Consider the following 26,301-nt stretch of genomic DNA (forward strand, 5'->3'; position numbering starts at 1 on the left):
TATAGGTAAGAAGAGAAATATGTTTTTTCAAATTTAAATATTAGATGTACTAATGGACTCCTTGACAAAGATGCTAATCCACATCATGCATCCAACCTTTTTGTATTACGGGTATTTCTTCGTTCTAACATGTTTTACTTAAGCTTGTCTGCTCTCTTCTCTGTAGCTGTGTGTAGTTTTTTCTGGCCTCCTCTGTGTCTTTCAGATAATTTAGTATTGAGAAAACAGTGCCAGCACTTCAGTGTTGTATAATGATCACATTTAAATATGAGGAGCATGGGCCTCTTGTTCTCTTTTCCCTCCTCTACAGTCCCTCTGGACCTGGTTTCTGGTTGTTTGTCCTTCTTCCTCTTCTTGTGCTAGTAAAACTGATGAGTTTATCACTGTGGCAACCAGGGAGGTTTATTAAATTAGTCACAGAAGTCTCTTCGGAGCTCCAGCCTCTCTCGCTCCTCCTCGTCCAGCAGGAAGCTGTCGATGTAGGAGAACAGCTCGTCAGACGCCATCGGGGTAATGAAGCGCTCTCGGTCCAGTCCGAGCTCGTCCAGCAGCACCATGCTGAAGTAGGACCTGGAGATTCTGAATGCTTGCCTACAGAGGGACACAAATCAGCAATTAGATTATTAAAGGAGCCATCAAATACGTAGATATCAAAAGAACTAAAGTCAGTATTTTTCTAATAATAATGGATTCAATTACTGTGTATTGTGAAGGGAAATGCTTGAAGTGACGAATCTACATTTAATTATCAGCCAGTTACCCTCAACCCTACGGAGCTTTATAGTACTTCAGCACATTATTTTATTTTCTAGGTCGGTAACTTTACTGGTGTGGCGTGGAGCTTTTAGCAGCTAAAAGGCCAGATATTTCTCTCAGGGGCTGGTGGTGACCCAAAACTGAGCTAAAAGAAGATGAATATTGGATTTAGAATCATCAGGTGGCCAGAAACACGACTGCAAATGGATGTTAATGTCCTCCTGGATCTGCTGAAAGTGTAAATAAGCTGTTTGTCTAAATTTGCCATATCAGCTTTAAAGATTATATGTGATCAGATGCAAGATTAAATCTATTAATTTTTAATTTTAAGAAAGAAAAGTATTCAGTTGGCCACAATACTGAAATAGGTCTATTATCACTCCATCAGGTTAATATGACAGTTTTAACCACCTAACACTAGATGTGACCAGAACTCACAGGATAACTGTCCCTGTTACCTGAGCGTTTACAATCATCCCACCCATGGACAGCAATTATATTTGTCAGCTGTTCAGCACCTAAGACTTGCCAATTGCAAAATTCCCTGCTGTGGCACTAATAGAGATGATCTTATCTTAAGTAATTAGATAATTGCCTTACCAAAATGAGGGAGGCTGGCATATCTTTCCACACATCAGTATAATGTAGATGAGAAATCTGTTTTTTACAAATAGGTCATACTCAGAGAAAACTTTTCTGTCAGCTACCAACAGCTGACTTCTAACCTTAAGTCAGATAACCAGGTTAAGTTATAACCAGGAAACACAGTTTTTAATGTTAGCTATGATAACTTTGCATTAGAGGTCCTAGGTAAAATTTTATAATGTTAATGTTATAACAAGCTTATTAATATTACCCTAACATTTGAATGCTAAGCAGCTGATTCCAAGCCAATCAGGTGTAAGCGCAGAGTAAACATACAGCATGTTAACAAGGAGAAGTTCTTGTTTTCACACCTAAATACCCTAAATACCCTCACTACCCTCCACTATGTTCACCAGCAAGATGCTAACTTTGTCTTTCTGCTGTTTGATGCTGAGCACGTAGTGTACAATTTGTTTACCAGCTAACTGCGAACAGAGAGTGAATCAAAAAAGTAAAGTCAAACCAAAATAATAAGCTGAAAGATGCTGGAACACTCGATGTACACAGAGTAATGTTGACTGTCCCTGTCTAAGGTGTCTGTGGGTAACCATAGTGACAGCAGCGCCAGAGGGCATAAAAGCGGATGTTGTGCCACGGCCAGGCTGTATTTTTTGCCGGTTTGAGTATGAATGAATAAAGAGTGCACTGAGGTGTAGCCAAAAGTTGCCGGCCTGGTTGATCCCAGCAGCTAATACAGCATTTGGCGTATTCAGTAGTTCAACTTTAATCATAAATTGGGTAAAGTGGAATTACCTTTTAGAGTTTTTACATTTATTGATTATTGAATGAGCAAATTGGCACCTTAGCCTTTGTTAACTAGGCAACAAAACTATGGAATACACTGCACAAGGTTATAAGAGATAAAAGTTCTGTAACCATTTTTCAACAACAAATGAAAACTTATTTATTCAACACTGCCTTTAATTGATGCCCTTATGTTTTACATAATTTAATTCTGTTTTTTTACATATCTTATTGCTTTTAGTATACATGTTCATGATTTTTGCTGCCTCCTTTACTTGTTATTTATTATTTATTTGTCATTTGATTGCTTGGTTTCCTTTCACAGTATTTGCACTTGTTTTAAATTGCTTGTTTTTATTCTCGTCTATTTATTGTAAAACAGTTTGAGCAACAGTCCAGGTGCTATATAAACAAATTATCATAATAATAACAGCAACAACAACAACAATTATTATTATTGTAATATCATTTGACAAGCCCTTAAGAGTGTCCCTGTTTAAATGAGTAAACTTCTTTGTCTACTTATACCTTGTCTGGTTGCCTACATTTCCCAGAGTGCTTTCTGTTAGAGTCAAAGAATGTGCTGTAAGAAACTGCCGTCACTCAGTGGTGGGTGTCAGTGGGGAGACGAAGGAAGAGATTTTCCAGTCTGGAAAAACTGAGCAGTGCCCCTTACTCAGATTGCACAGTTGGTGGAAAAATCTATATCTCTGCCTCTTCTGAGATGAATTAGTCCATATATGTATGTGTCTACGGTGCAAAATGAACTTTAAAAGAATCTCACTGATTCTCATAAGATCCAGAGCCAGATGTTTGCTATTGATGTTCTGTCAGTCCTGTCAAAATCCCATTACCACTACCCTGGAATTATGTTACTATTTTCAACAGTCTTAATCTTTCAAGTGCATTTTTACCTTTTAAAGTCAAGTCAGTTTTATTAGGAGGCTCCTGACATTTAAATAGAGTGATGAGAAACAAACACCTTATTGTTAATGACAATGGGAGTCATTTAGAGCCACTTCGGGATGGATTTTTCAACTAAATGAACTTATTTTTCCTAGAGGGAATCATAAAACTGCATAACTAAGTGATGAAGTATCTCAGTATTACCTCAAACCCTCGATGACTTCAGAGCTGAGCAGACTCTCTTTAATGCGGCCCGTCTCACGAGGCGGGGAGCCCAGGAGCTCAATCACAGTTACATGTCGCAGGTCTAATCCACAGTCTGATTTCTGTTTGGAACAAGGAAGACAGAATTTGAGAAACTGACATTTCTGGGGAGATCCAGGTGAAGTCGGCAGTAAAAAGTGTCCTCACTTGTATCATGATGTTCTGCAGCTGGTAGTCAGGGTCAGAGATGTTGGGTGCAGACAAGATCAGCAGCCTCCTCTTTTCATAGAACTGATCCAGCAGAGCAGAGGTTGTCTTCACATCTGATTTAACCTCCATCGCTAACAAACACACAAAGTCACAATCCTGCATTTATACTCTCTTACTGGACACTATTATGTTTATGCAGCAGATTCATGAGCATGATTTAGCCTGCAAGAGCAAGCTAAGTCACCTTTCCCATTCTTGTTTTCTGTGTTTAGATACACTGCATGCTAGGCTCAGTTGGATTAAAAAGAAAACCAGATTTTAAATATGGTTAAGAGATGTTGCTAGGGGACCTCAAACAGCAACATATAAAATTACATCACAAAAGAACTAGTTTTAGCGAAATGCCGGCTAATAAGCTAGCTAATGATTGATTAATTAACTAGCTGGTTAGCTGGTGCTTTGATAATATGTGCTATCAAAAACCTAGCTGGCTAATCTACATCAATTGTTACCTACAACTGTTTGCTACAAAGCAAAATGCAAGCTAACTAGCTAGCTAACAATTGGTGTAGATTAGCAACAGGCATATAAAAGAACCGAAACTGGGTATTGTCACTCAGCCTTGTTTCCAATTTTTCTTAGTGGCCACTCGTGGTATTGCAACAAAAAAATATCTCTGTAGCCCAAAAAGTATTTTCCCCATAAGCAACAATTATAAAACAGTCGTCTGCAAAACTGTTGAAAGGACACCTCGAGCTGCAAACAAGGGGGTAAACACTACTGTGCAAATTCAGTGGGCCGTATAACCAGGGAGTACACCTTTTTTTGGCGAGAAATTCTCAGGGGACTGAACGGGCACCATCTTTGCGTCCTGTGTCTAGTTCATGTAATACATCAATGAGATTAGCTGGGTATCTAGAGCAGCCATTCCCAAACTTTAGAAAACCACGACGCAAAATCTCTTAAAATCTTGTGTGGCCACTCAAACCTTATGAGATACATTACAGTATTAACTGTACTGTTAAACTAGGTCAGATAAATTAAGAATAACACATAATTTAACTCCTATGGCTTTGTTTGATTGATAAATCATAAATATTTTATGGTAAACTTATGAACTTATGCTTGAAACTTAAAAACATTTGGGAATCGCTGATCTACAGCGATGCTCACATTAGCTACTTATGATGTGACTATATACATGATATTTTTACAGTTCCCCCAGCAACATCTTCATCATCATTCAATCATCTTCAAAATTAGTTTTTTCTTTTCAACATGGATGAGCTGAGCACATAGAATATCTAGGTACAGGAAACAGGGAAGGAAAAAATCAGCTGAGTTTCCAAAAGCGGCGGGACTTAGGAAGGGTCTATTGGCATATTCATGCAGACTCACGAACACACTCAGCAGGCCCTCCATCCCAGTTGCGGTTGAACTGGCAGACACGACTAGATACGCCCCTCCGTTCATATCCTCCCTCACAGTGATATTCACATACTGCACCGTAGTTATTCCCATCAGAGGAGCAGGTGAGGTAGCCATGAAGAGGTGGATATAGAGGCGGACATCTTCTCACTGGAAGAGGAACACAGTCGAAATAAGAAAAACAATCCTGTAAGATATAGTGGCATCCTCAAGTTAAAGGGACAGTTCATCCTAAATCACAACTACATAATTTTCCCCATAGGCAGTATAATAAATGGTGGACATGGTCTCAATGATGTCATCCATAGATTTCTGAAGAGCTGTTATAAAGCTCACAGTGGGGTGGCTCTGGCGTTTGTTTGCATCCAATGAAATGCTTTTTCAGACTGGACCGAAGTATTTCTGGGTGACGGCCTCACTGTACAAAACCACAACTTTAGGAATTTATTCATATTATTATATTGGGAACCAAAACTTCAGTGTTGCCTATTCCCTGTTGTCAAACTGGCATCCGTTCGTCTCTGACGCTGTTTTGGTCCCATGTCTGGCCGTGTCCGCTCATTTTTCAGCCCCAGAGGTTGCCACTTGGTCAAACCTCGGCCAAGAAGGATGCCAATAATGTTTGTATACCCCACTATCATGAGCACGAGCCCCTCATCCAGGAGTAGATCCACACTTTCTTTTGAGTGCCATCTAGTTCTGTTATATTCAAGAGAAGGCAGCCATTTCTATGGATGATATCTACAAAACTTTGCAGCTCACATCAAAACTATCCAGACAGATAAATAGCACTGCAGGCCAGAGGAGAAATATATATTTTTGACTTTGGGGTCAACTATCCCTTTAATGTGAAGTATTTCAACTCATGCTATAAGTGAGAAAATTAAGATTTGGCAGCTTACCCTCAACACGTACAATAAACTTGCAGGCAGCTCTGTTCCTGGCTTGATCATACACTTTGTATCTGATAATGTTCGCTCCCTCCTTAAAGTCGGTGCCTGGCTCCTGGCCCACTAATATCACGCTGCAGAGAGACAGTAAAGGCTGAGTGTTTAATTCTATTTTAAAATTAACAGGAAAAGGAAGCAGAGGAAAGGAAAGGAACGGCATACTCAAGTAATTTATCAGCTGTGTCTGTCGCAACAGGAGGGTCCCAAGACACCAGAGCAGTGAGTTTTCCAGGCTCGGCGACCTTGAGTCTGGACGGAGGGCACTTGATCTTTGGAGGATCAGTATCTGAAATAAACATTTGGAAAATTACAACAATATTGGAGATTTTGCAGGAAGGAAATTCATTGTTTTTGAAGAGTCTAACTGTTATATAGAGCAGAATATGAAGACTGAAAACAGCAGTTGTGGATTCAATCCAAAGACCAGAGGAGCAGGAAATATACTTGTTTTTGTTTGACTGAGAGACTAGACACATGGGGGATGAAAGAATAATGAAAAACGGCACTGGAACACAGATGGGTTGAATTTAGGTCCATGTAAGGTAAACCTGAATTCAACAAATCATGCACACAAACGTTTGAGTTTAAGCCTCTTTGACATGCACCTGAACAAACTGGCTGTACTCCGCTCCATGAGCCCCCGTGCTGGCAGGTGCGTGAGTGTTCCCCCTCAACGCGATAGCCGGGGTCACAGGTGAAGTCACACCTGGAGTCGACCACAAAACCATGAGTGCAGGTGTATCTGCCGTGTGGGATGAGGTGCAGCACATGGCAACGCATCCCTGAAGGAACATCAGCACAAAGACTGACAGTTTGTTCAGAGTTCAAATAATCACAGGTTCAATGTTTATCTCCATGGATAAGGCTGGTGACCTACTGTTTTTGTTATTGTCCACAAATCTTATAAAAGACTAAAACCAACAATGTGTGTGTGTGTGTTAATCTTTAGGGACATTTGGATTATTTGACGTGGGGTAATACACTGACTATGCATAAATACCTCATACGGACCCACTTAAAAAATATCTGAATTAAATCTGAATTAAATCTTTACATGTGGGTCATGACTTGCTGGCCACTGTAGGTTTTCGCAGCTGTTACTCAAACACCACTAAATAGTGCATTTGTTGGGGACTACTTTCAGCAGCGGATTGATACACATTTTGTGTACTACTGAGATTTTGTAGCAGCAGGATGGTGTATGTGGTATTGATTATAAACTACAATACCCATGTTTATGGTTATTCAAGAAAGTATCAGCCAGGGCAACAATGTGTGTTTTAACAGATTTTAAAGGTATACTATGCAGTATTTGTGGGTTGTTGTTTGTAAATGCAATATTCAAAGAGAAATGTCCCAAACACATTAAAATAGTGAGAAAACCAGAAAATACAGGCAGAGGGCAGTGTCTACAGATACAGTCCATACATTGTTCTGCACATTATACCTTTAATTTCCTCACATGGGAATTTAAAATGTCAATTTGGACATACTGCGGCAGTAAGCAGTCCCAGACCACCGTCGGTTGGCAAGGCATTGGATCGACCTCCTCCCCACCAGTCGGTATCCTCGATCGCAGCTCAACTCACAGCGGGTGCCCAACGTGCTGCGGTAGGAGGGGCCTCGAGGGGAGTAGCAGGTCACCTCACCATTGGTCAGACCCGGAGAATGACACCAGTATGGGTCTGCATTTAAAGAGTAACCAAAAACAAATGTGTGTGAAGCACTGATGGTGGCGAACAGGGTACTGAAGTGTTAATCTGAAAAACACTGAGATATCCCAACTACTTCTGCACAAAATATCCATTTGTATCAGTATATGAACCCAGACTCCAAAAAAGTTGCAGTAGAAAATATAAATAAAAACCGACTGCAGTCATAAACTTTATTAAAAATGTGTTCGCATTATAGCAAAGCTTCTTATTCTTGGATACCAGAGGTATTAAAGTAATAGCTATCAGTGTAAATAGTGACAGCAAAATCAGTGATAGTGGACAGTAGTACTGTATACAGTCTGGTAGTATACTGTATATGTTGTCATATCATACACCCCCAGTGACTGTGTTTTTCCATACACACCTTTGTAGTCTAGCTGAGGAGTGGAGTCTTCTTCTACAAAGTCATTGTAGGTGTCATACACTGTGGTCCCAAAGCCAGCTGAAAAAACAAAACACCAGTCAGTCAGACGTGGAAACAGCAAGATGTCAGACGCCAAACATGGTTCTCTGGTCAGGAGGATTCTTTAAAGGGATAGTAGATGGTGCTTGGCAGGGTATTTAGTCACCTAAATGAGTCAATATCAGTGTAAGTGTGCACTATATTCAGAATATTTTCACGGCTTTACTTCAGACAACCTTTTCTGACAAGGAACAGTTGTTACATAAGCCACTGTATCGCTCTCTCCAAAGTAACCAGACTCCATCAGCAAATCACAGTGATTTTTAAGGGTGTTCCTGGTCTTCTGTTGCCTCCATCAGTTAGTTAGTTTGTATTATTGTGTGGCTTCTGTGTTTTAAAAGGTTAGTTTGGCCTCACCAAAGTCACACAATAACACAAACAAACTAACAGACTGAGGCAGCGATAGACCTGAAACTCCTGTGTCCTTCAATGTAAAATTACTGATTTTGCCAGTAGATTCTTGTTGCTTTGGAGAGAATGATAACTGGCTTATATAAAGGAGTTTCCCCATTAGAAAAGTCTGTCTCATGGCAAGGTAAAGCGGTGAAAATGTTCTAAATGTAGTGTATAGTGTGCTTAAACTGATACTGTTTTTTTTAGATGGACCTTTTTGTTCAAGGCTAAGGTCTGTTTTGCTGCTGACCCAGTCCACAGGAGTATATTGCTTAGCTTCCTTCCTGGTACTCCTGCAGCTTCTTCAATATACTTTGTGATAAGCATGAATATTCCAGCTTTTTGTCCTAGTTCACACCACGGTGTGTTCACACAACAGAATAAAACAAACTTTGCAAATCAAAATAAAACCACACACTATTGATAAGAACCTCATGCAAACTCACTTCACAAGTTCACAAACTGACCTATCCCTTTAAGCTCATGTATCAGGAGTGTTACAGTATTTACAAGTCATGTGGAGACAGTCTGGCATGGAAATGTTTCTCCACACACAATCTCTTTTCCTTAACTTCCTTTCAGGTTTCCTTTAACAAAAGTTCAATAACATTCCTGTCTACAGACACCTGGATTTGCAATCAGTGATTTTACTGGAAACTCCTTTTAAACCTGAGAGCAGGGTCAGAAAACATGGAACATTTTGTAAATGGCATTAAGATTTCTGTTAGCTTTTCTGAGCACTGAGAAGGCATGTTTGTACTTCATATTGTAGTGTTTTCTGGACCTCATTATATACACATCAACAATAACTCCACCACAAATTAGGACAAACAGCATGTTCTCATTACTCACTTGGAAACTGTTCCTCTTACTCCTCATGTACTAAGCGGCAGGGCTTGCATACTGTACTATGGCCTTTGGCCTGATTTTTCTGTGTCTGAATCAGTCTTTCTGCACAATAAATTCTTTCACTCTCATCCTCCTCTCTCAGCAGTTGTGGTTCAGGCATATTATCCCTGTTTTTTAGATCCCAAAAGTGAGTGCCAGACTTTCCAGTGTGTCAACCTCCACCCGTCTCAGTCAAGTCTAGTTCCTGTGCTGTTTCCTCTCTGTTCTCTGGCACCAACAGCTGCCCTCACATAAAGTTCACTCTAACACCATTTCTAATAATAATAATGATGCACCACATTAGAACTGGAAGCAGCTTCAGATTGTTTCAGTGAAGTGTGGATTGAACCATCGTCAGCGTTTTTCTCGTAATGAGCCAGATGTTCCACTCAGTAACAGAGGAAAAGTCCCCCTCACAGAGAATTAGTCACAGAGGAAATAAACAAGCTCTGCTCATCAGTCTGATGCTCTGCACTGCAGGACTCAGGTAGAAACAGACATCAAGTCTGTCTGACATGCAGCAACATGCATATGGCAATTAAACATCTATTAAATGTAGCTGAAACTGCTGCAGTGCTGCACCATTTTATGTTACTTTATACGTGTACTTCACTGTTTCAGAGAAAAGTGTTGTACGTTGACTGACAGCCATGCTTTCCAGTTTCTACGTTCTAGTTGCTCCCTTCAGATTAAAGGAACAGTTCACCCCAAAATCTTCCTGTAGTGCTATTTATCCATCTAGATTTTTTTTGTGTGAGCTGGCGATATCAGCCATAGAGATGTCTGCCTTCTCTTAAATATATAATTGACCTGGTGCTCAAAGTGTCAAAGAATACATTTGAAAAAATCAACAGCGACGTCTTTGCTGTAGAAAGAAAGTAGTTCCTATATGAAACTGTTTATGACAAGGTCTGTGGATTATCTTGAGTAACTGCGTCATGATTTTTGGAAAGACGTTATTGTTGAGAAGGCAGACATCTCTTTAGATCTATAGCTGATATCTCCTCACACCAAAACTATCTAGATGAATAACAAGCACTAACAGTCCAAATGAAAAAAAAAAAGATTTTGAGTTGAACTGTCAGTTTAAAATTTTACACAAAAACATACAGGATGATAAACTTGGAAAATCTAATTCACTGTTAAAGATTAAACCAGAGGTTTCCTGCCAATCTGGTTTATGATGCCTTAGAAAAGGTAAGGCTGCAACCAGTGATTATTTTTATTATTGATTATTCTGCCAGTCATTTTCTTGATTCATTGTTATGTCTTTAAAATGTCAGAAAACACTTTCCCAAGCAAACATCTTCAAGTCTCTTGCTTTGTCTGATGAACAGTTTACTATCATGTGCAACAAAGAAAAGCATCAAGTATGAGTCACTAGCTTGGCATGACTAAAACAGTTATTTGATTATCAGAATAGTTGCTGATTCATTTTTTGTTGTCTGCCTAATCATTGCAGCTCTGTCTTGTCATGTTTCAGATATCTGTGAGTTGTTGGTATCTTCACCAGAGAGACATTTAACCTCTAAACTTCTCTCATTTCAATAACCGGTTGAGGTTCAAAGAGGTTAAACTATCCAATATTTCATGAAAAAAAAAACAAATTTTGAGAAAGATAACAAAAAAGTGAATACAAATTTGTGTGGGAGAACTGTTTTTTGTCTTCCCAACTCTATTATTCATGTTATGACTCTTGTGAACCTTTGAAGGGGCCCAACCCTTAAATTAAAATCACTGTAGACCTAGAGTTATGACTAACAATTATTTTTATTACTGATTCATCACTGATCATTTCTGCCAATAACTGATTAGTTGTTTGGGCTGTAAAATGTCAGAAAGTGTTTCCCAAAGCCCAAGGTGATGTCCTCAAATGCCTTGTTTTGTCCACAACCCAAAAATATTCAGTTTACGGTCATAGAGGAGTAAAGAAACCAGAAAATATTCATATCTGAAAAGCTGCAATCACAGATGAACAAAAAAAGATCAATCAATAATCAAAATAGATGGCAATTAATTTAAGAGTTACAACTAAACTCAACTCAATCAACTAATCATTACAGCTCTAATAAAGTAATAGTACATTGATTTGATAATTCTTTTACTTTCACTGAGTGTGGTTTTGAATACATGAGTTTTTTTGTTACGTAGTATTTTTCCATTGCTGCACTGACACTTTCATGCAAGTAAAGAATCTGAACACTCCTCCAACCATTTCCAACTACTGAGTGTGCAGAGTACCAAGACACTGACACACACTGTGCATCAGACACAACTCACAGTCCAGACTTTACCACAGAGACATGCTGCTGCAGCGGTGATGAGTCAGTGCAGAGAAGGTGTTCAGCCTGTTGGAGTTACCATGTTAAAGGCTTCATGTATCTCTAATGACAAAGGCGAGGGGAGCATCCTTTCAATCACTCTGCGTTATCATCTGCGAGTGCTTCAGGGTGGATCTCAGGTCTTGTGATTATCCTGCAGGATTAAATGAAGGCTCCGGCAGCACACTTGGTCCCACGGGGGGTCTCCTCAGTAATTAACTGGCACTGATTGGAGCCGAGCTGTAATTAAACTGAGTGGTCAGCAAGCAGAGGAGCACCTGAAGAGGAAGGCAGCCCACTGGCCAATCTGCCCCGTATATCTGGAATTTGTCCAAAAAGAAAAACCCCTGTAAGATGTCCTCACTGCTGAGACAATTCCACTGTTTTAAAGGTCCGGTGTGTAAGATTTACAGGGATTTACTGGCAGAAATGTATAAAATACTCATGAATATGTTTCCATCTGTGTATAATCGCCTGAAAATAAATAAGGAATAAAATAAGGAATAAAGGCTTTGTTAAATTAGCTGTTTATATCTACAGAGGGAGAGGGTCCTCTTCTTTGGGGGGCGCCATGTTGCACCTTTATTTGCTAATGATTGAAATGATTATTGTTTTTGATTTCTTAATTGCTCCATTTCTTTCTTTCTTACTTTCTTTGACAATTTATGCACATTTACTGTTAACGTTACATTGTTTTTGTCATGTAGTCTTCATTTATTGCTGCCTCTGAGCTTTCTTGATGATTTTACTAGTCTTTTCCTATACGTCTGTACCTTGGCACTACTGTGAATGAGGTGAAGGAGGACTTTCCGAGGTTTTTAAATGTTGTGAGATGTTGTGGAGGAGCTGCATCATCCTCAGCTCTTCATGCCTGAGAGCAGTGGGCTCCTTTTCCATTCAGCCTCAAGTGGCCTCAGAAATTCAGCACATCTGCATCTAATACAGCTGTGATTACTGTTGAGATGAAGGTATTTCCCAACTGCAGGGAACGATCTGGATGTTTGTGTGACTTGTCTCTCTGAATACAACTTTGGTGAAAACCTGATGACATTTTGTAGGCATCTGGTTAAATTAAAAACAATCAAAACATCCACAAACACAGTCACGTAACTAAAATAAACTCTTTGATAGCGTTTTCTTACCTGTTTAGACTCATGAACTCACCTGTGAAGTATAAAATGAACAGAGCAACAAAGCGGCTGAGGAGCATGTCTGAAAACGAGAAGATTAAACTCCTGGAGGGAGAAAAGAAGTTTTTTTTAAAAGCGAAGGTTGGTTCTGATCCAGAGTCCAACAACAAAAACAGAAAAGTTATAATCCAGAGAAACTTCACAACTAGTTTGACAAAGTTAAAAAGTTAATGATCCCCGCTGAGGACATGAAGCGCTCCCGTCATGACCAACAGTCTCCGCCGTTTGTGTGAATTCAGGATCCTTTTAGTTCATCATTCAGGTCAGAAACCACTGGGTGGCGCTGTCGGACACATCGTGTGTGTTTCTTCCCACCACTGCATTAAACATGATGATTGAGCCTTTTTTTTTTTTTTTTTTTTAATATAAAACTACATCCGCCCTGCAGCTCATAAAACCAGGCAGAGGGTGAAGGTTATTATAGGCTGCAGATGATAAGATATAAACCAGTTCAGAGGAGTCATTCTTTCTAACATGGCATCTTAACGAATGAGTGTAAATATATTGATTGTGTTTATTTCCTCTGATTAGAATACCAATATAATCCTGTAGTGAAGGTTGTTGTCACAGTGTCATAAATCACAAGAAGGACAATAATGTATAATGTCCTTTATGAATGGGTCACTTTTAAAAATCATCTTTATAAAAAGAAACTATTCTCTACATTTACATATTACAAAATAGACAGTCAGACATAACTTAACATGACCGTTGAGATGCAGCAACACACATATGGCAGTTAAACATGTGTAACTTCATGCAACTACATTTACACTGCAGTGCTGAGAAGTAACAGTCTAAAATCCAAAGATACTCAGTTTGATGCAGACGATGGAGAAGTGCTCAAAGTTTTTAAAATGCACAGTGCAAGTCTCTTTCAAAAAGGACAAGACTGCAACATTTTAAATTTTGATTTTGCACAACCTTAGACTGTGCCTTGGACTTCTGAAGGACATTGTGACTGTGCATTTTCTTTATTTAGACCACATTTCACCTGTATGAGTGCTTCACAAAGTGGAATACATCATTTAGTATCATGAACAACAATGAAAAGCATCAAATACTATATTGTTGCAGCAATATGTAGATTAAAAATGTTTGCCTATTTTATTTATTTATATATTGGCTTAAAATAATAACTAAAACAAAACTGGTCTTCTGTTGGCTGACTAATCATTACATCTCTTGTCATATCATATCTGAGTTGTTAGTGCCAACAAAGAGACATTTCACCTCTAAACTTCTGACATGGTTTAATTTCAACAACTGTCAGAGGCTCATGATTTAACTGTTTTGAAAAGCAATGTAATCACATGTAAATTTACTTAGAATATCTCCCACACAAAGTCTAAATGATGTACAGTAATGTTTTAATAAACTGCCGGAGGTGAACATAATTTCAGAAAAAAACAAGTTTTGAAAAAAGAAAAAAAATTTTTTTCATGTTTAATGTATGAGGCCATGTTACAATAATTTTATTTACCCTGCTGATGTAATTTAGACCAACAAGTGTCACACCACCAAAGATATAATACTTATAAAGTCAGACAGTATGTTACAGGAAATTAGACTATTGCCCTCAAAATAAAAGCATCAATTTCATCAAGTTTAAAAAAAAAAAAAGACTTCCTGGTAATTGTGGTTTTAAAAGATCAAGCCAGGGGCCATGTCTGAATTAGTTGTTAAAAGGAATTATTTCCAGATTTTGGCAAGAAATCTGGTATTTAACCTGTGGAAGCTCACTCTAATTAATAGAAGGAAAACATATGGTAGGGATGAAAAAGGAAATATACTCATGTTGAGTCAAAATGATTACGGATTTCATACATTTTTGAACGAGGGTCAAAATATTCATTACTAAGTCAAAGATAGAGAGTCAAAATCTTGACTTGATTCAAATTATAAGATAATCAAAATAATGAGCTTGTACCAAACCATATTTATATTGTACTATCTCATAATTGGACTCCACCAAATCTGATTTACTAAACCAACTTTAATATTATATATACACAACTATCTGTAAGTGCAGTATTTAGGCTGCTCTACTTTCCACCACTTTTAAATGTAGTAAATATAGTGTATGTAATATAGTATAGTAAAAAAGCATCATCTTTACCAGCTTTAATATTCTGCATAACTATATTTTTGCATTTTAGGTGTGTGGTGGTATTTATACTTTTAAATAAAAGAAGATAATGGAGTACTTCTTTCACCTCTGTTTTGAAGAGTAAGTCTTTTTAAATATTCCTGCTCAGATCAGTCCTTTGTGTTTAAAATGAAGCAGGAAGTGTTTTGTGGTTTTTGTGTGTGGACTGTTGCTGCTGACCTCACACGCTGGTTGAAATCCAAGAAGAAGAAGAAGAAGAAGAAGAGTGTTGCTGCTGACTTGACTGTGGTGTTGTGTCTCTGCTCTGGACGCTGTTTGTCTCTTCAGGAAAGTGAATCTGGGTTAGTGACGACACTTCCCCCTCTCTGTCTCTCTGTCTCCCGTTGGATTTATCCCTGAAGTTTTTTTTTTTTTCCTCCCTTCTCGCCTTCAGGGCGCTGTGTGTGTGTGTGTGTGAACTCAACTTTTCTCCTGCTTTGCAGTTTAAAGTCAAAAACAGCAACATGTCTCCACCGTCTCGACGGCTTCAGACGAAGCCGGTGATCACCTGCCTGAAGACTTTCCTCATCTCTTACAGCCTCATTTTCTGGGTGAGTTTGTGTGCTGACATGTAATATGGGGGACAGACAACAAGCTAAACGAGCAACAATGGGCTAAAAGCAGCGGTGGCGGCGCTGCCAACACGGCTAACTAACTACATCATTTCCTCAAATCACGACAGCGACTCACACGTACACGCTGAAATATAGTGATTTAATGTACACAAGTGAGACGTGGAGCTGATTTATTGTTGACATAAAGAGCCACTTGTTGAAAACGCACCGACCGTTGGAGACGTTGGAGAGCAGATGTTCAATCAACGGTTCAGTGTTCGAAAAACTGCAGTTAACGTTAGTTTAAAAAATATATACTTCAACCAGTTAAAACTTTAAGCCATGAAATACTAAATTATCTGCTTAAATTAATGTTTAGCACTCATTCTTGTTGTTCTACAAGCTATTATTGGTCGATTAATCGGAAAACGAATCTGCAGCTTTTTTTGATAACTGATTTCACACACACACACACACACACACACACACACACACACACACACACACACACGCACACACACACACATTTGTTTTTATTTATTTATTTTTCCAAGATGACAGCATAAAACTTGACAAGTTAGATGAATACAAACAGACATACAACTGTCACACAACAAATGGGTGAAACCACAGTGCCAAATTAATATGGAACACAAGGTCGAGGACAAACCTATAATAATGCAGATACAATTTCTAAAATGATTTTAGCAAACATATAGGTGCAGTTAAAATGACCAAGGGAGCTATTTTCTCAGTCATTTAAAATCAGCATGATCAGGTCAGCCAGTTTCAGATCCTTTTGTAAATTATGGATGAAGGATGAAGGAGCAGCATATTTAATTTTATTTAATTTTATTTTTTTTTGCTGAGTTCTGTTCTCGCTCTCAGAGCCAGCATTTGTAGAATATCACGAGAGCAAAGGCCATATTGTTTTGGGTTTTGTGTAGAAAGATAAGAAGGAACCAGGCCAAGAATAGATTTATATCTAAAAAATCAAACAACCAACGTGAGAGCGTTTAGATACAGTAACATTTAATTTTCCAGCTTTCCTAGGAACAAGGGAGGTTACTTTAAAAATGTCTTCCGGTGCTGTTACCAGTTACCTGCTAAAAAAAATGTAGTCAGTAATGTAACAGGTAACAAGGCTTCAACTAATGATTATTTTCATCATCAATCAGTTATTTTCTTAATTAATCGATTAGTTGGTTGATCCATGAAATGTCAGGAAATGGTGAATATGTTGATCAATCAATATAACAATTCATCCAAAATAAATACTAAAAACTTAATATTAATATTTCAATATTTTATTTTTCACCATAATCCTGAAAAGTAGACATATAACGCACATTAGAATAATGATAATAGTGCCATATTTTATATTTAGTCTAATTTTCACCCCATTTAGAAGATCCTGTTTGTCAGATGCCTGATCAGAAAGTACTGGACCAGGCAACTAGTAACCCTTTTCATTTTCGATTAATCAATTGATTATTTTCTTGATTAATAAATTAGTTGTTTGGTCAACAAAATGCTAATAAAAGAGGAGTAAAGACACCAAAAAATATTCATATTTAAGAAGCTGAAATTTGAATCTGAGAATTTTTATTTAAAAATGACTCAAATCAATTATCAGAATAGATGCAATAGATATTATAGTCAATTAATAATAGATAAGTCATTGCAGCTCTAAGTGTTTTATGTTCATTTCTAAGTTTATTAGTTTGTCAGGCTGCTCCTTCTCTTGTTGTATGCAGTTCAGTGGTTTACTGATTGATTTAAAGGCAGAAAACGGTGAAATCTCCACCCAGTGAAGCATTTTTTCACTAGAGGCCATGGGAATGAATTGGCAGCTGTGTGTTCACTGTGCATGTATATCATTCTTTATTTTAAAATTGTAATACTACTGATAATCCCATTTTAATAAATGCATCTGTACTATGGTTACACCTTTTTTATCTGTAACCGTAAAAAAGTAATCTTTCTTTTTTTTTTTTTTGTATCCAGATTATGTAATCCCATTACATGTAATCCATTACTCTCAAAGCCTATCTAGGAATTGCCCATGGAGAGAAATGCTAATGTTATTGCTGATCACTATTAGGGCAGGGCAATATATTGTTTATATATCAATATCATGATAGATAATCATATTAGTTATTGTTATATTGTGATATGGCATGTTGTCTTTTCCTGGTTGTAAAGGCTGCATTACAGTGAAATGATGTGATTTTCGAACCTTCCAGACTGTTCTAGTTGTTCTATTATTTGCTTTTATTCACTTAGTCATTACATCTGTATTACTGATGATTATTTATCAAATTTCTTGTTGTGTTCATATTTTGCGACAGTACTTTTAGTCAATTTACAACAGCCCTGATAGCAGTGTGTCTTGTTTGTATCAGTCAGCAGTGTTGTTATCAGTCCTCCTTGGTTCTGACACTTAACAACAGTTTGAAAATGGTGTTAGACCCACACGTGGTGCCGATTTGCTGATTGCTAAATAGCTAAATAATGCCAAAAACACTACAACACTTTTCTGTGTCTTGAGGCAACATCATGTCCAACCAACTGCCTATAAACCGAAAAGATATTCAGGTTTATTGTCACATAAAAGATAAGTTGCAAATTCCTGTATTTGAGAGGCAAGTATAAGAGAATGTTTGTTATTGTTATTGTTTGCTGATGAATTTTCCTCCGATTAACTTGTTACATAATCAACTAATTTGTGCAACTTTAATTTGATGCTTTTCTTTGTCGGTTATGAAAATAAACTTAATATCTCTGCAGTCTGGACTGCTGAGCAAATGAAACAAGCGATTTACATGACCTGTGGGATATTATAAAGAACATTATTTTCTGATATTTTAATAAGAAAATTATTGATCAAGACAGTTATCTGTAGAATGATTGATAATGAAAACATGCGAGCTGCAGCAGCCTCTAACCATAAGCTAGTCTTCAGAAAAAAAATAAGTTAATCTTTGTACCAAGCAAACAGCCATCTCAGTCTGCTGCTGCTGCAAACACAAAGTTCAGGTCAGTGCTTTTATCTGGCAATTTATTGCTCTCGGCTGGTTGAGCTGATGCCTTCCCTCAGGCTAATGACTTCTGTGGGCAGTCTTAAAGCAAAAGATGCTGAGATGATTAAACCTCAGGCTGAGGCTGCTCGGCTGTCCCAGGTGTGTTTTTACTAAAATGTTGACAGGTAAATAAATCACCTGCTGCATGAGAATCGGCTGTCTCATGACTGACACAAGGGGAAGGAGAGCTTATCAAAAATATGGTGATTGTGAACAATATTAGAGGCTCTTTTACTCGGTACACACTGTGTGTCAGAGCTCAAACTCATCAGCTTCTCTTTCATTTGCATTTCCTCCCCTGAGAACAGGAAGATTTAATAAAGGAAGTCAATGAGGGAAACTGTTTTTACTGGATTCAGCCCCTCATGGTTCTTAATTACAAGTAATCCTGGTATTTACCTGATTCAGTGCAGATTACTGGTCTATCTGAATAGCTATGTATGCATGATCGCAGCATGGTACACAGCAAAACTTGATATTCTTAGAGCTGTGTTTTTTTGTGTTTCCACTCAAATGATGGAAGAAGGGTTGGGTATCAATTAGGGTTGCAAGCAATAGTGAAAAATAGCCATTATTGGGGTGGGGGGCAATTAATAAAGATAGCTGCTGACCAGATTTGTGTTTAACTAATAATTTCAGCGTACTATTTTCATTTCAATTAATCTGCCCATTGTTCTCTCACTTGATGTTTTCCTGTATAAAAATATCAGAGAATAATGAAAATAGTCTATTATCAGAACTCGGGGTTCAAACTTGTTTTTGCTTTGCCAGCAGCCCAACATCTCAAAATTCTGTTTTAAGATCAAATGTGACAAAAGAAATAAGCAGAAAATCTTTATGTTTAAAAACCTGAAACCAGGAAACTATTTGAAATATTTGCATGATCTAAAAACTGGTTTCACTTCAGAACCGGCTTCAAGTTTGTAAAAATATCCATATTTATTGAAATCCCCTACCTAGTGCCAAGATATATTTTGTTTTGTTACATTGTGTTATACTGCGTTATGTAGTTTATAAAATGGAAAATTTTATTAAAAATGTGAATTACATATGTAACCAATCTGATCAAATCTTGTATCTTCCATGTTTTTCAAAAAAATTTAGCTCTTAAACACAATTATTCTCCATTTTTGTTACATAAAATCATTGAAAGCAGAACCTAAATACCGTGGCTTTAGATAAAGATTAAAAAGGATTCTGATATGACAAAATGCGTCTTAACTCCAATACTTACTAGTGTGTAATTGACCCGGTGGTTTTGAACCTTTAATCTTGGGTTTTGTGTCAGAGAGACGGCCCTAACAAACCTGTTCATCTCTGTGTTTGGCTCTTTGATGCCGGCGCTGTCTCATTCTGCTGTCTTCTTCAGTTCACAGGCGTGATCCTGTTGGCTGTCGGGGTGTGGGGGAAGGTGAGCCTGGAGGCCTACTTCTCGCTGGCGTCTGAGGAGAGCACCAATGCACCATATGTCCTCATCGGGACTGGAGCCACCATCGTTATTTTCGGACTGTTCGGCTGCTTTGCCACATGCCGCGGCAGCCCGTGGATGCTTAAACTGGTCAGTGAAGATTGAGTTAAGTTCCCTGAAAAATTCCCATCAGATGCGACTGTGTATAACTGTTTTCTTTGTGTGCTTCCTTCAGTATGCCATGTTTTTGACCCTGGTGTTCCTGGCTGAGCTTGTGGCTGGAGTCTCAGGATTTATTTTCAGGCACGAAGTGAGTTACTCTTCCAAAACATTAAAGATGTCCCACCTCAGTTTGGAGAAGCAGAGAAGAGCACATGGAAGCTAAGCAATTTACTGCTGTGTCTGTGTCTCCTAAAACATATATATAATTTTAAGCATATGCTATATTTAAAATATTTTGACAACTTAACTTTGCCGTTGGACAGCCTTTTCCAATTGGAAACTGCTGTTATAAAACCCACATATCTCTTTCCCCAAACCAACCAAACTCTATAGACAAAATCAGTAATTTTACCTTGCAGAACACAGGAGTTGCTGATCTACCACTGCCTTGATTGCTTAGTTTGTTTTTGTTATTGTGTAACTTTAGTGAATCTTAACTCCATCTTTAACACACCAGAGTCACTCAATAACACAAAAATAAACAGTAGCGGTAGACCAGCAACTCCTGTGTTCTGCAAGGTAAAATTACTGTTTTTGTCAGTGTAGTCTGGTTGCTTTGGAGAGAGTGATATCTCAGGCAGTTTACTGTGGAAAAAGGCTGTCTGATGTGCACACAGTGTACACTAGTGTAAACTTAAACCGGTACTGTTTTTTTTGATAAAATACATATTGCTGCTGACCCTGTACACAGCGGTTACCTTCCTACATAAGTACTCCAGCTGCTTCTCCAAACTGGGGGTATGTTGATCCCCATGTACTGTAGGTAATACACTGTTTATGGATAAATATCTCATACTACCCCACTTCAAATAATCCGGACTATCCCTTAAAGCTATTTAAAAAGTGAATCACATCAGCTCAGTGAAATATATAATCTTTTTTTTTTTTTTGTTTGAATTCACCAGATCAAGGCCACGTTAAGTGTTGCCTATCAGAACGCAGTGACAAACTACAACAGCACAGACAGCAGCAGCAGCTCTGCAGTGGACACCATCCAGAGGACTGTGAGTGGGAGGCTTTTCCATTACGCTAATGGTGTTACTCTTATCTGACTTTGTTTGTGTCTCACTGTACAAACCAAAGAACTGTTGTTTAAATAAGGACATGTTACAAGGGCAGAGAGGTGCTGCTGTACTTTCAAGCATGTTGCTCTCTTCACTGCAGGTGTTTCCCCTATAGGCCGGTCGAAAACATCTGCAGTGACATCACACATTGAGTTGTGGCAAGAAATCTAGAGAATCTAGCTGTTTTGTAATATTTTTTGTTATATTTTGTTTTGTTATATACACTTTTTCACCCGCTTCAAGAAAGTTCTTTTGTAAGTTATTTATTTATTCAATTAAAGCTACTACAAGGAGTTTTTAACTGACTATGAAACAGTCTCAAATTATGACTGATGCCTCTATATGACCTACAAAAGTTAACAGAACCATTAGGGAGAAGATTAGCTGTTTCTGTGTAGTTATTCTTAATGGCTGTCACCATGTTAATCAGTTAAAAAGAAACAGGAGATTTTTCTTCATATAATTTTATGTATTTTATTTTAAGACAATTGGATGAAAAAGAAAAAAAACATAAAGAAGATAAAGAAAATATCCCTTAAATAATTCAAATTATTAGATTTACAGTTACCGATACATTTAGAAATTGAGATATCCATGTAACAGAGCATATTTAGAGTTTTTACAGTCCCACTCTTCATTACAAAAAGTCTTTTTCCATTTCACATTGTGTTCTTTGAAATGTTTTTTTCTAAAAGGAACTGGCTTTACAATATTCAGTTTAGTTCTTGATTAAGTTTTAAAGCTATAATATGTAATAACTCTGCATTAAAATGTCTAAAAATGCTAGACACATGTAAAATATTTTGTTAAGTTGTAATTCCGAAATATTTCCAACAATGTTCAAATGCCAAGACAACCATAATTTATTTAAGGTTATGGTGCATTTTCTGCCAGTTATTGCTAGCTAGTTGCTAACACTCCTGGGAAAATACAGGATATGTAGGACAAGTCAGAGAATGAGAAAGTTGTTGAACATGACTAAATGAAACGTGAATAAAACTTAAATATTACCCATAAACAAGATAGATAGATTTTCATCAGCTATGGTGGTTGTTTAAAAGTGAAGTAAACAACTCCCATGATCCCACACCCCTTCACAATGTCATCAGACTATCTCTTTTGTTATTGTTTTAATGTGAGAGAGACCCTAGCAGCAGAACTTAAATATTGTAAGCTTAAATATAAATATTTTACTTTAACAGAATAATTGTAGTTATTATAATATTTGTTTCCATGTAGCTGCATTGCTGCGGAGTGAAAAATTACACCGACTGGAGTGAGACAAAGTACTTTAAAGAGAAGGGCATCCCGATCAGCTGCTGTAAAGACAACACCAACTGCTCACCGGAGACCCTGCGTGACTTGGACAAGGCTGGGAAAGAGGTGTACACAACGGTGAGTTCACTGCAGGGTAATCAGTCTGGTTCAAGGTTCAAAAATGGTCCAACTTTGTATGTAGAAAGCTTTAAAAGTTACTTAATTTTTCTTATGTTTAGGGCTGCTTCGCACTGGTGACTAATGTGATGGAGGCCAACCTGGGAATCATCGCAGGGATCTCATTTGGAATTGCGTTCTTTCAGGTACACCACGTTAATCTTTTAGTTACTTTGTCTCAGAACAAATGGGATTATGCTGCACTTGTTGTGGTTTAAATCAGTTTGTTGTTTTCCAAAATTGTATCTTGTTTTTGTAATTTTCGTCATCTTTCCTGTTGGTTATGGAAACTTTTAACTTTTAACTCAAGTTTCAGAGTTTGAATAAGTTTTAGTTTTGTTGGCATAGTGGTTGAAGACACCGTCAGTGACCTTTGTTCAGGTTTGGCAGGTGACAGCTGCTGTGTGTCATTCTTTCACTTTTTCTTTTGGATTTGAAAGTCTTGTGCAGCTGAATTCCCTGTGTCCTCCCTAACTGTGATGTAACAGGCAAGACATTTAGGGCAGACGAACAACAACATTAACATCGACATTAACCATGATAAACAGCATGGCAATAGCTTTATGCTGACACACAGACACACACACCGGAGACGTCCTTGTAGTATAACTGCTAGCTGAGCTACAACACAGTGACTCTCTCAAAGGGACATAAATATGCTTCTAGTGACTGTCAAAGCTCGACCATCCTTCCAGCAGTGATACACAGAGTCTGACAGCAGCTGTTCATGGCTGGTTAGTCACTGCAGTGAGTGGTGGTCACACACTCTGGGACCAAGAGGTCACACCTCCTACAGTCATTCCCAGAGACTGGGTCATGACCCGTTTTTTGGAACACACATTTGCTGAAAGACGAGCAAGCAAAAAAAGAGAGAAGATGGCGGCTTCTCATACTTTGGGGTTTTCCAATTGTTTCCAATGATGGTCAAACACAGAGAAATCCATAATTTATTAAAGGTAATGGTGCGTTTCCTACTTTTCACTAGCTGCTATAACTTCTGTGAAAACACAGGATAGGTCGGATACACCAGACAGCCCTATGAGTGGTCAGAAACTTAACATGTGCATTGTACTGAACTGAGTGTGAAATGTATGCTGTAAATGGTGCCTCCATGTCCACAGTCCATTAGTGTCCAAAAACTCCAGTTATTGTTCATTATAAACTATTAGACACCCTCCAGTGAAAATCCTGTTTTTATAACCTTGTTTACACATCCATGTGGTGTTTTTCATGTGTTACAAGACACATCATGGAAAAAATAAACAGTAAACACCATGTCTGACTATCTCCTGCTTTGAAACTAGAGTGAGCAATGTCAGTCTCAAAAAAGTGGATTAATTCAGGCTGGGTGTATGACGTCATAAACCTAAGGAACCAGTCCTGTTAATCGAGGGGGTGGCGCTACACATGTCACTAGCGGTGATGCCCAGCCCACAGGAGAAGCAGGATGTAGCTAGCTGGGGGTTGGAGGCTGGAGAGGGTGGAGGCTGTTTGGATATTAATAATTCCTGAATAAAGTCCAGATGTAGAGCTATATGTAATTTTAACAGGGTATTTGATCTTATTTTGCAAAGACATATCGAGACACATTTTTTCACTTCTTGAAGAGCATTTTATATCATTTTATAATGACTGGAGGTGGATGTTAAATGTCTGTTATACAGGGAACAGAGAATGAGGTTGTCACAGTCAAGATAATGTGACTGTAAAAACAAACGTGACCACAGTAACATGTTTCTTATCATCAGCCATCACATTGAAAGATTAAGTACAGCAGGTCAAAGGTGAACCTGATAATAGCTTGTGTACGTGTGTAGTTATTTATAGCCTGAGCAGTAATCTGGTTGTTTTATACACTCCAATGCACAGCTCTAAAAAAAACACAATTTCCCTTTCATACAAGAAGAACAAAAGTTGGTTTGTTGTATTTTGATTATAATTGTGTTAATGTTTTATCTTTTGTGTCTCAGCTCATTGGGATCTTCTTGTCCTGCTGCTTGTCTCGATACATCACCAACAACCAGTATGAGATGGTCTAACAGTTCTACAGGTGAGGCTTTGCAGTGGTCAAGTTATTAAATATGGGGGAGGTGAACAGTGCAGTTCCTCACTGGGAGACTAAATCATGTTTTACATCACAAATGAGTACAGATAGTACTCAGCACAGATCGTGAGCTGGAAACTGCTGCATTGAATTAATGATCATCCAATGTTCAAATGCAAATTCAAAGTAGCTGTTTTCATGCCGCTGTCTAATAGCCTGTCTGATATGTTCTCGCGTGTCTTTGCAGGTTACTGATGGGCAGCTCCTGATGCAGATGCAAGTTTGGAGAATCTCCTGTGATTTTAATATTGTGTTTGTGTTAGTTGATATTATTTTAGAGAGGGAAAAACACCCACTGCTTCTTCTTTTATTCAGTCTCACCAATGATAAACGAGCAGAAGTGAATCATGTTAAAGGGACATTATCTGCAGTGTAGTGTGACCAAAAATAAAAAGGGAACTGGACATTTCAGAGAACATTTGTTACTCCTAGAGTTTAATTAGTCTAGATGTCATTACAGTTGTCAACATTTCCGTTTCTTGTGTCTTTGTATAGTACTGCCTTATTTTTGTAATTTTTGCTAAAATTAGTCAGTAGATGAGCAGGTGGTCTAGAAAATAAGCTGATAAACTTCTCTTCAACACTAAGTGAATTTCTGTGTGAAAACCATGTAAGCCTGAGAGTTGGACAAGAGGTCACCAGCCTGAAATCAAGTATTGTGATTTACAGTATAGGCCAGTATTTTTTAAAAACCTGCATTAATTTGTGCCAATTAAAACCGCCCAGCCAACTTCGGTATCAGTTTTCAGTGTTAAATTGTTATTCTTTTTGTGGATGCATGTGAAATACTTGAAAAAAAATAAATAAATAAAGATTGAAGTATCTTTAACAGCAGGGATTTGCATGCAGCTCAGGTTGTGTCTGTCCCACAGTTGTTTGTGTCTACACTCATCTGAAATCATGCAAAAAACAGTCTGGCAGAAGAAGATATTTTGGCAGACAAACATGACTCATTGAGGCCTCGTGAGGGATCCATACAAAATACAACATGTGAAAGGAATTTAGTTTTTCAGTATGCAGGACAACATTTAAGGATATGACCATTTTTATTTAGATTTTGAAACAGTGTTTTGGTACTAGTTGGTGTTAATTCACTTTGATTATAAGCAGTGCGAGCCACTGTACATTGCCTGGGGACAAACTCAGGTTTTAAGTAAGCATGTTGGTCAGGGGTCATGTTGGTCTACTCAGTACTAAAACAAAGTTTATTTATATAAATGAAATTAAATCATTTTAATCATTATGAAGATTCTTGTTTACCAAAAATAAAATAACTAATATATCTGGATTATTCTGGGTCTGGCAAAGTATAAAAGGGAATGTGGGGATGGACTTTATTTTTGGCTGCTGTGTATTCTTTAACAAAATGTTAGGTTTTGATTGCTAGCTAAATAAAAACTAAACATTATTTTGTTTTAGAGCTAAGAACTAAAACAATAGCAAACCTTACTTTTTCTAGCTTGCTTGAAA

The 26,301-nt window shown here is 37.9% G+C and overlaps 2 protein-coding genes across 2 annotated transcripts; one reads left to right on the plus strand and one right to left on the minus strand.

The window, feature by feature from the left end:
- Nucleotides 1-383: 383 nt before the first annotated feature.
- Nucleotides 384-13,062, minus strand: srpx2 (sushi-repeat containing protein X-linked 2). The gene is made up of 10 exons (XM_084719514.1): nucleotides 12,788-13,062; nucleotides 7,923-8,000; nucleotides 7,337-7,528; nucleotides 6,449-6,625; nucleotides 6,006-6,129; nucleotides 5,796-5,917; nucleotides 4,864-5,043; nucleotides 3,463-3,596; nucleotides 3,256-3,377; nucleotides 384-591 (listed from the first exon to the last, which is right to left on the minus strand). The coding sequence occupies exons 1-10, from the start codon at nucleotides 12,831-12,833 to the stop codon at nucleotides 411-413; spliced, it is 1,356 nt and encodes a 451-aa protein (XP_084575640.1). The 5' UTR covers nucleotides 12,834-13,062; the 3' UTR covers nucleotides 384-410.
- A 2,172-nt stretch (nucleotides 13,063-15,234) lies between these two features.
- Nucleotides 15,235-25,665, plus strand: tspan6 (tetraspanin 6). Its single transcript, XM_084719517.1, has 9 exons — nucleotides 15,235-15,264; nucleotides 15,406-15,513; nucleotides 19,969-20,157; nucleotides 20,243-20,317; nucleotides 21,135-21,233; nucleotides 22,533-22,688; nucleotides 22,790-22,873; nucleotides 24,698-24,777; nucleotides 25,019-25,665. The coding sequence occupies exons 2-8, from the start codon at nucleotides 15,427-15,429 to the stop codon at nucleotides 24,764-24,766; spliced, it is 759 nt and encodes a 252-aa protein (XP_084575643.1). The 5' UTR covers nucleotides 15,235-15,264; nucleotides 15,406-15,426; the 3' UTR covers nucleotides 24,767-24,777; nucleotides 25,019-25,665.
- The last annotated feature ends 636 nt before the right edge of the window (nucleotides 25,666-26,301 follow it).

Source organism: Lutjanus erythropterus, chromosome 5, assembly GCF_056507025.1.
Source record: "Lutjanus erythropterus isolate fLutEry1 chromosome 5, fLutEry1.hap2, whole genome shotgun sequence".
NCBI classification, from domain to species: domain Eukaryota; kingdom Metazoa; phylum Chordata; class Actinopteri; order Lutjaniformes; family Lutjanidae; genus Lutjanus; species Lutjanus erythropterus.

Excerpts from the sequence above, each read along its gene's own strand:
- srpx2 (XM_084719514.1), bottom strand. The coding sequence starts at position 12,833 with ATGCTCCTCAGCCGCTTTGTTGCTCTGTTCATTTTATACTTCACAG. Across the intron at positions 5,918-6,005 it reads ACAGCTGATAAATTACTTGA|CGTGATATTAGTGGGCCAGG; the intron begins GTATGCCGTTCC and ends GTCTCTCTGCAG. Across the intron at positions 592-3,255 it reads GAAGTCATCGAGGGTTTGAG|GCAAGCATTCAGAATCTCCA; the intron begins GTAATACTGAGA and ends GTCCCTCTGTAG.
- tspan6 (XM_084719517.1), top strand. The coding sequence starts at position 15,427 with ATGTCTCCACCGTCTCGACGGCTTCAGACGAAGCCGGTGATCACCTGC. Across the intron at positions 15,514-19,968 it reads CTTACAGCCTCATTTTCTGG|TTCACAGGCGTGATCCTGTT; the intron begins GTGAGTTTGTGT and ends TGTCTTCTTCAG. Across the intron at positions 20,318-21,134 it reads GATTTATTTTCAGGCACGAA|ATCAAGGCCACGTTAAGTGT; the intron begins GTGAGTTACTCT and ends TGAATTCACCAG.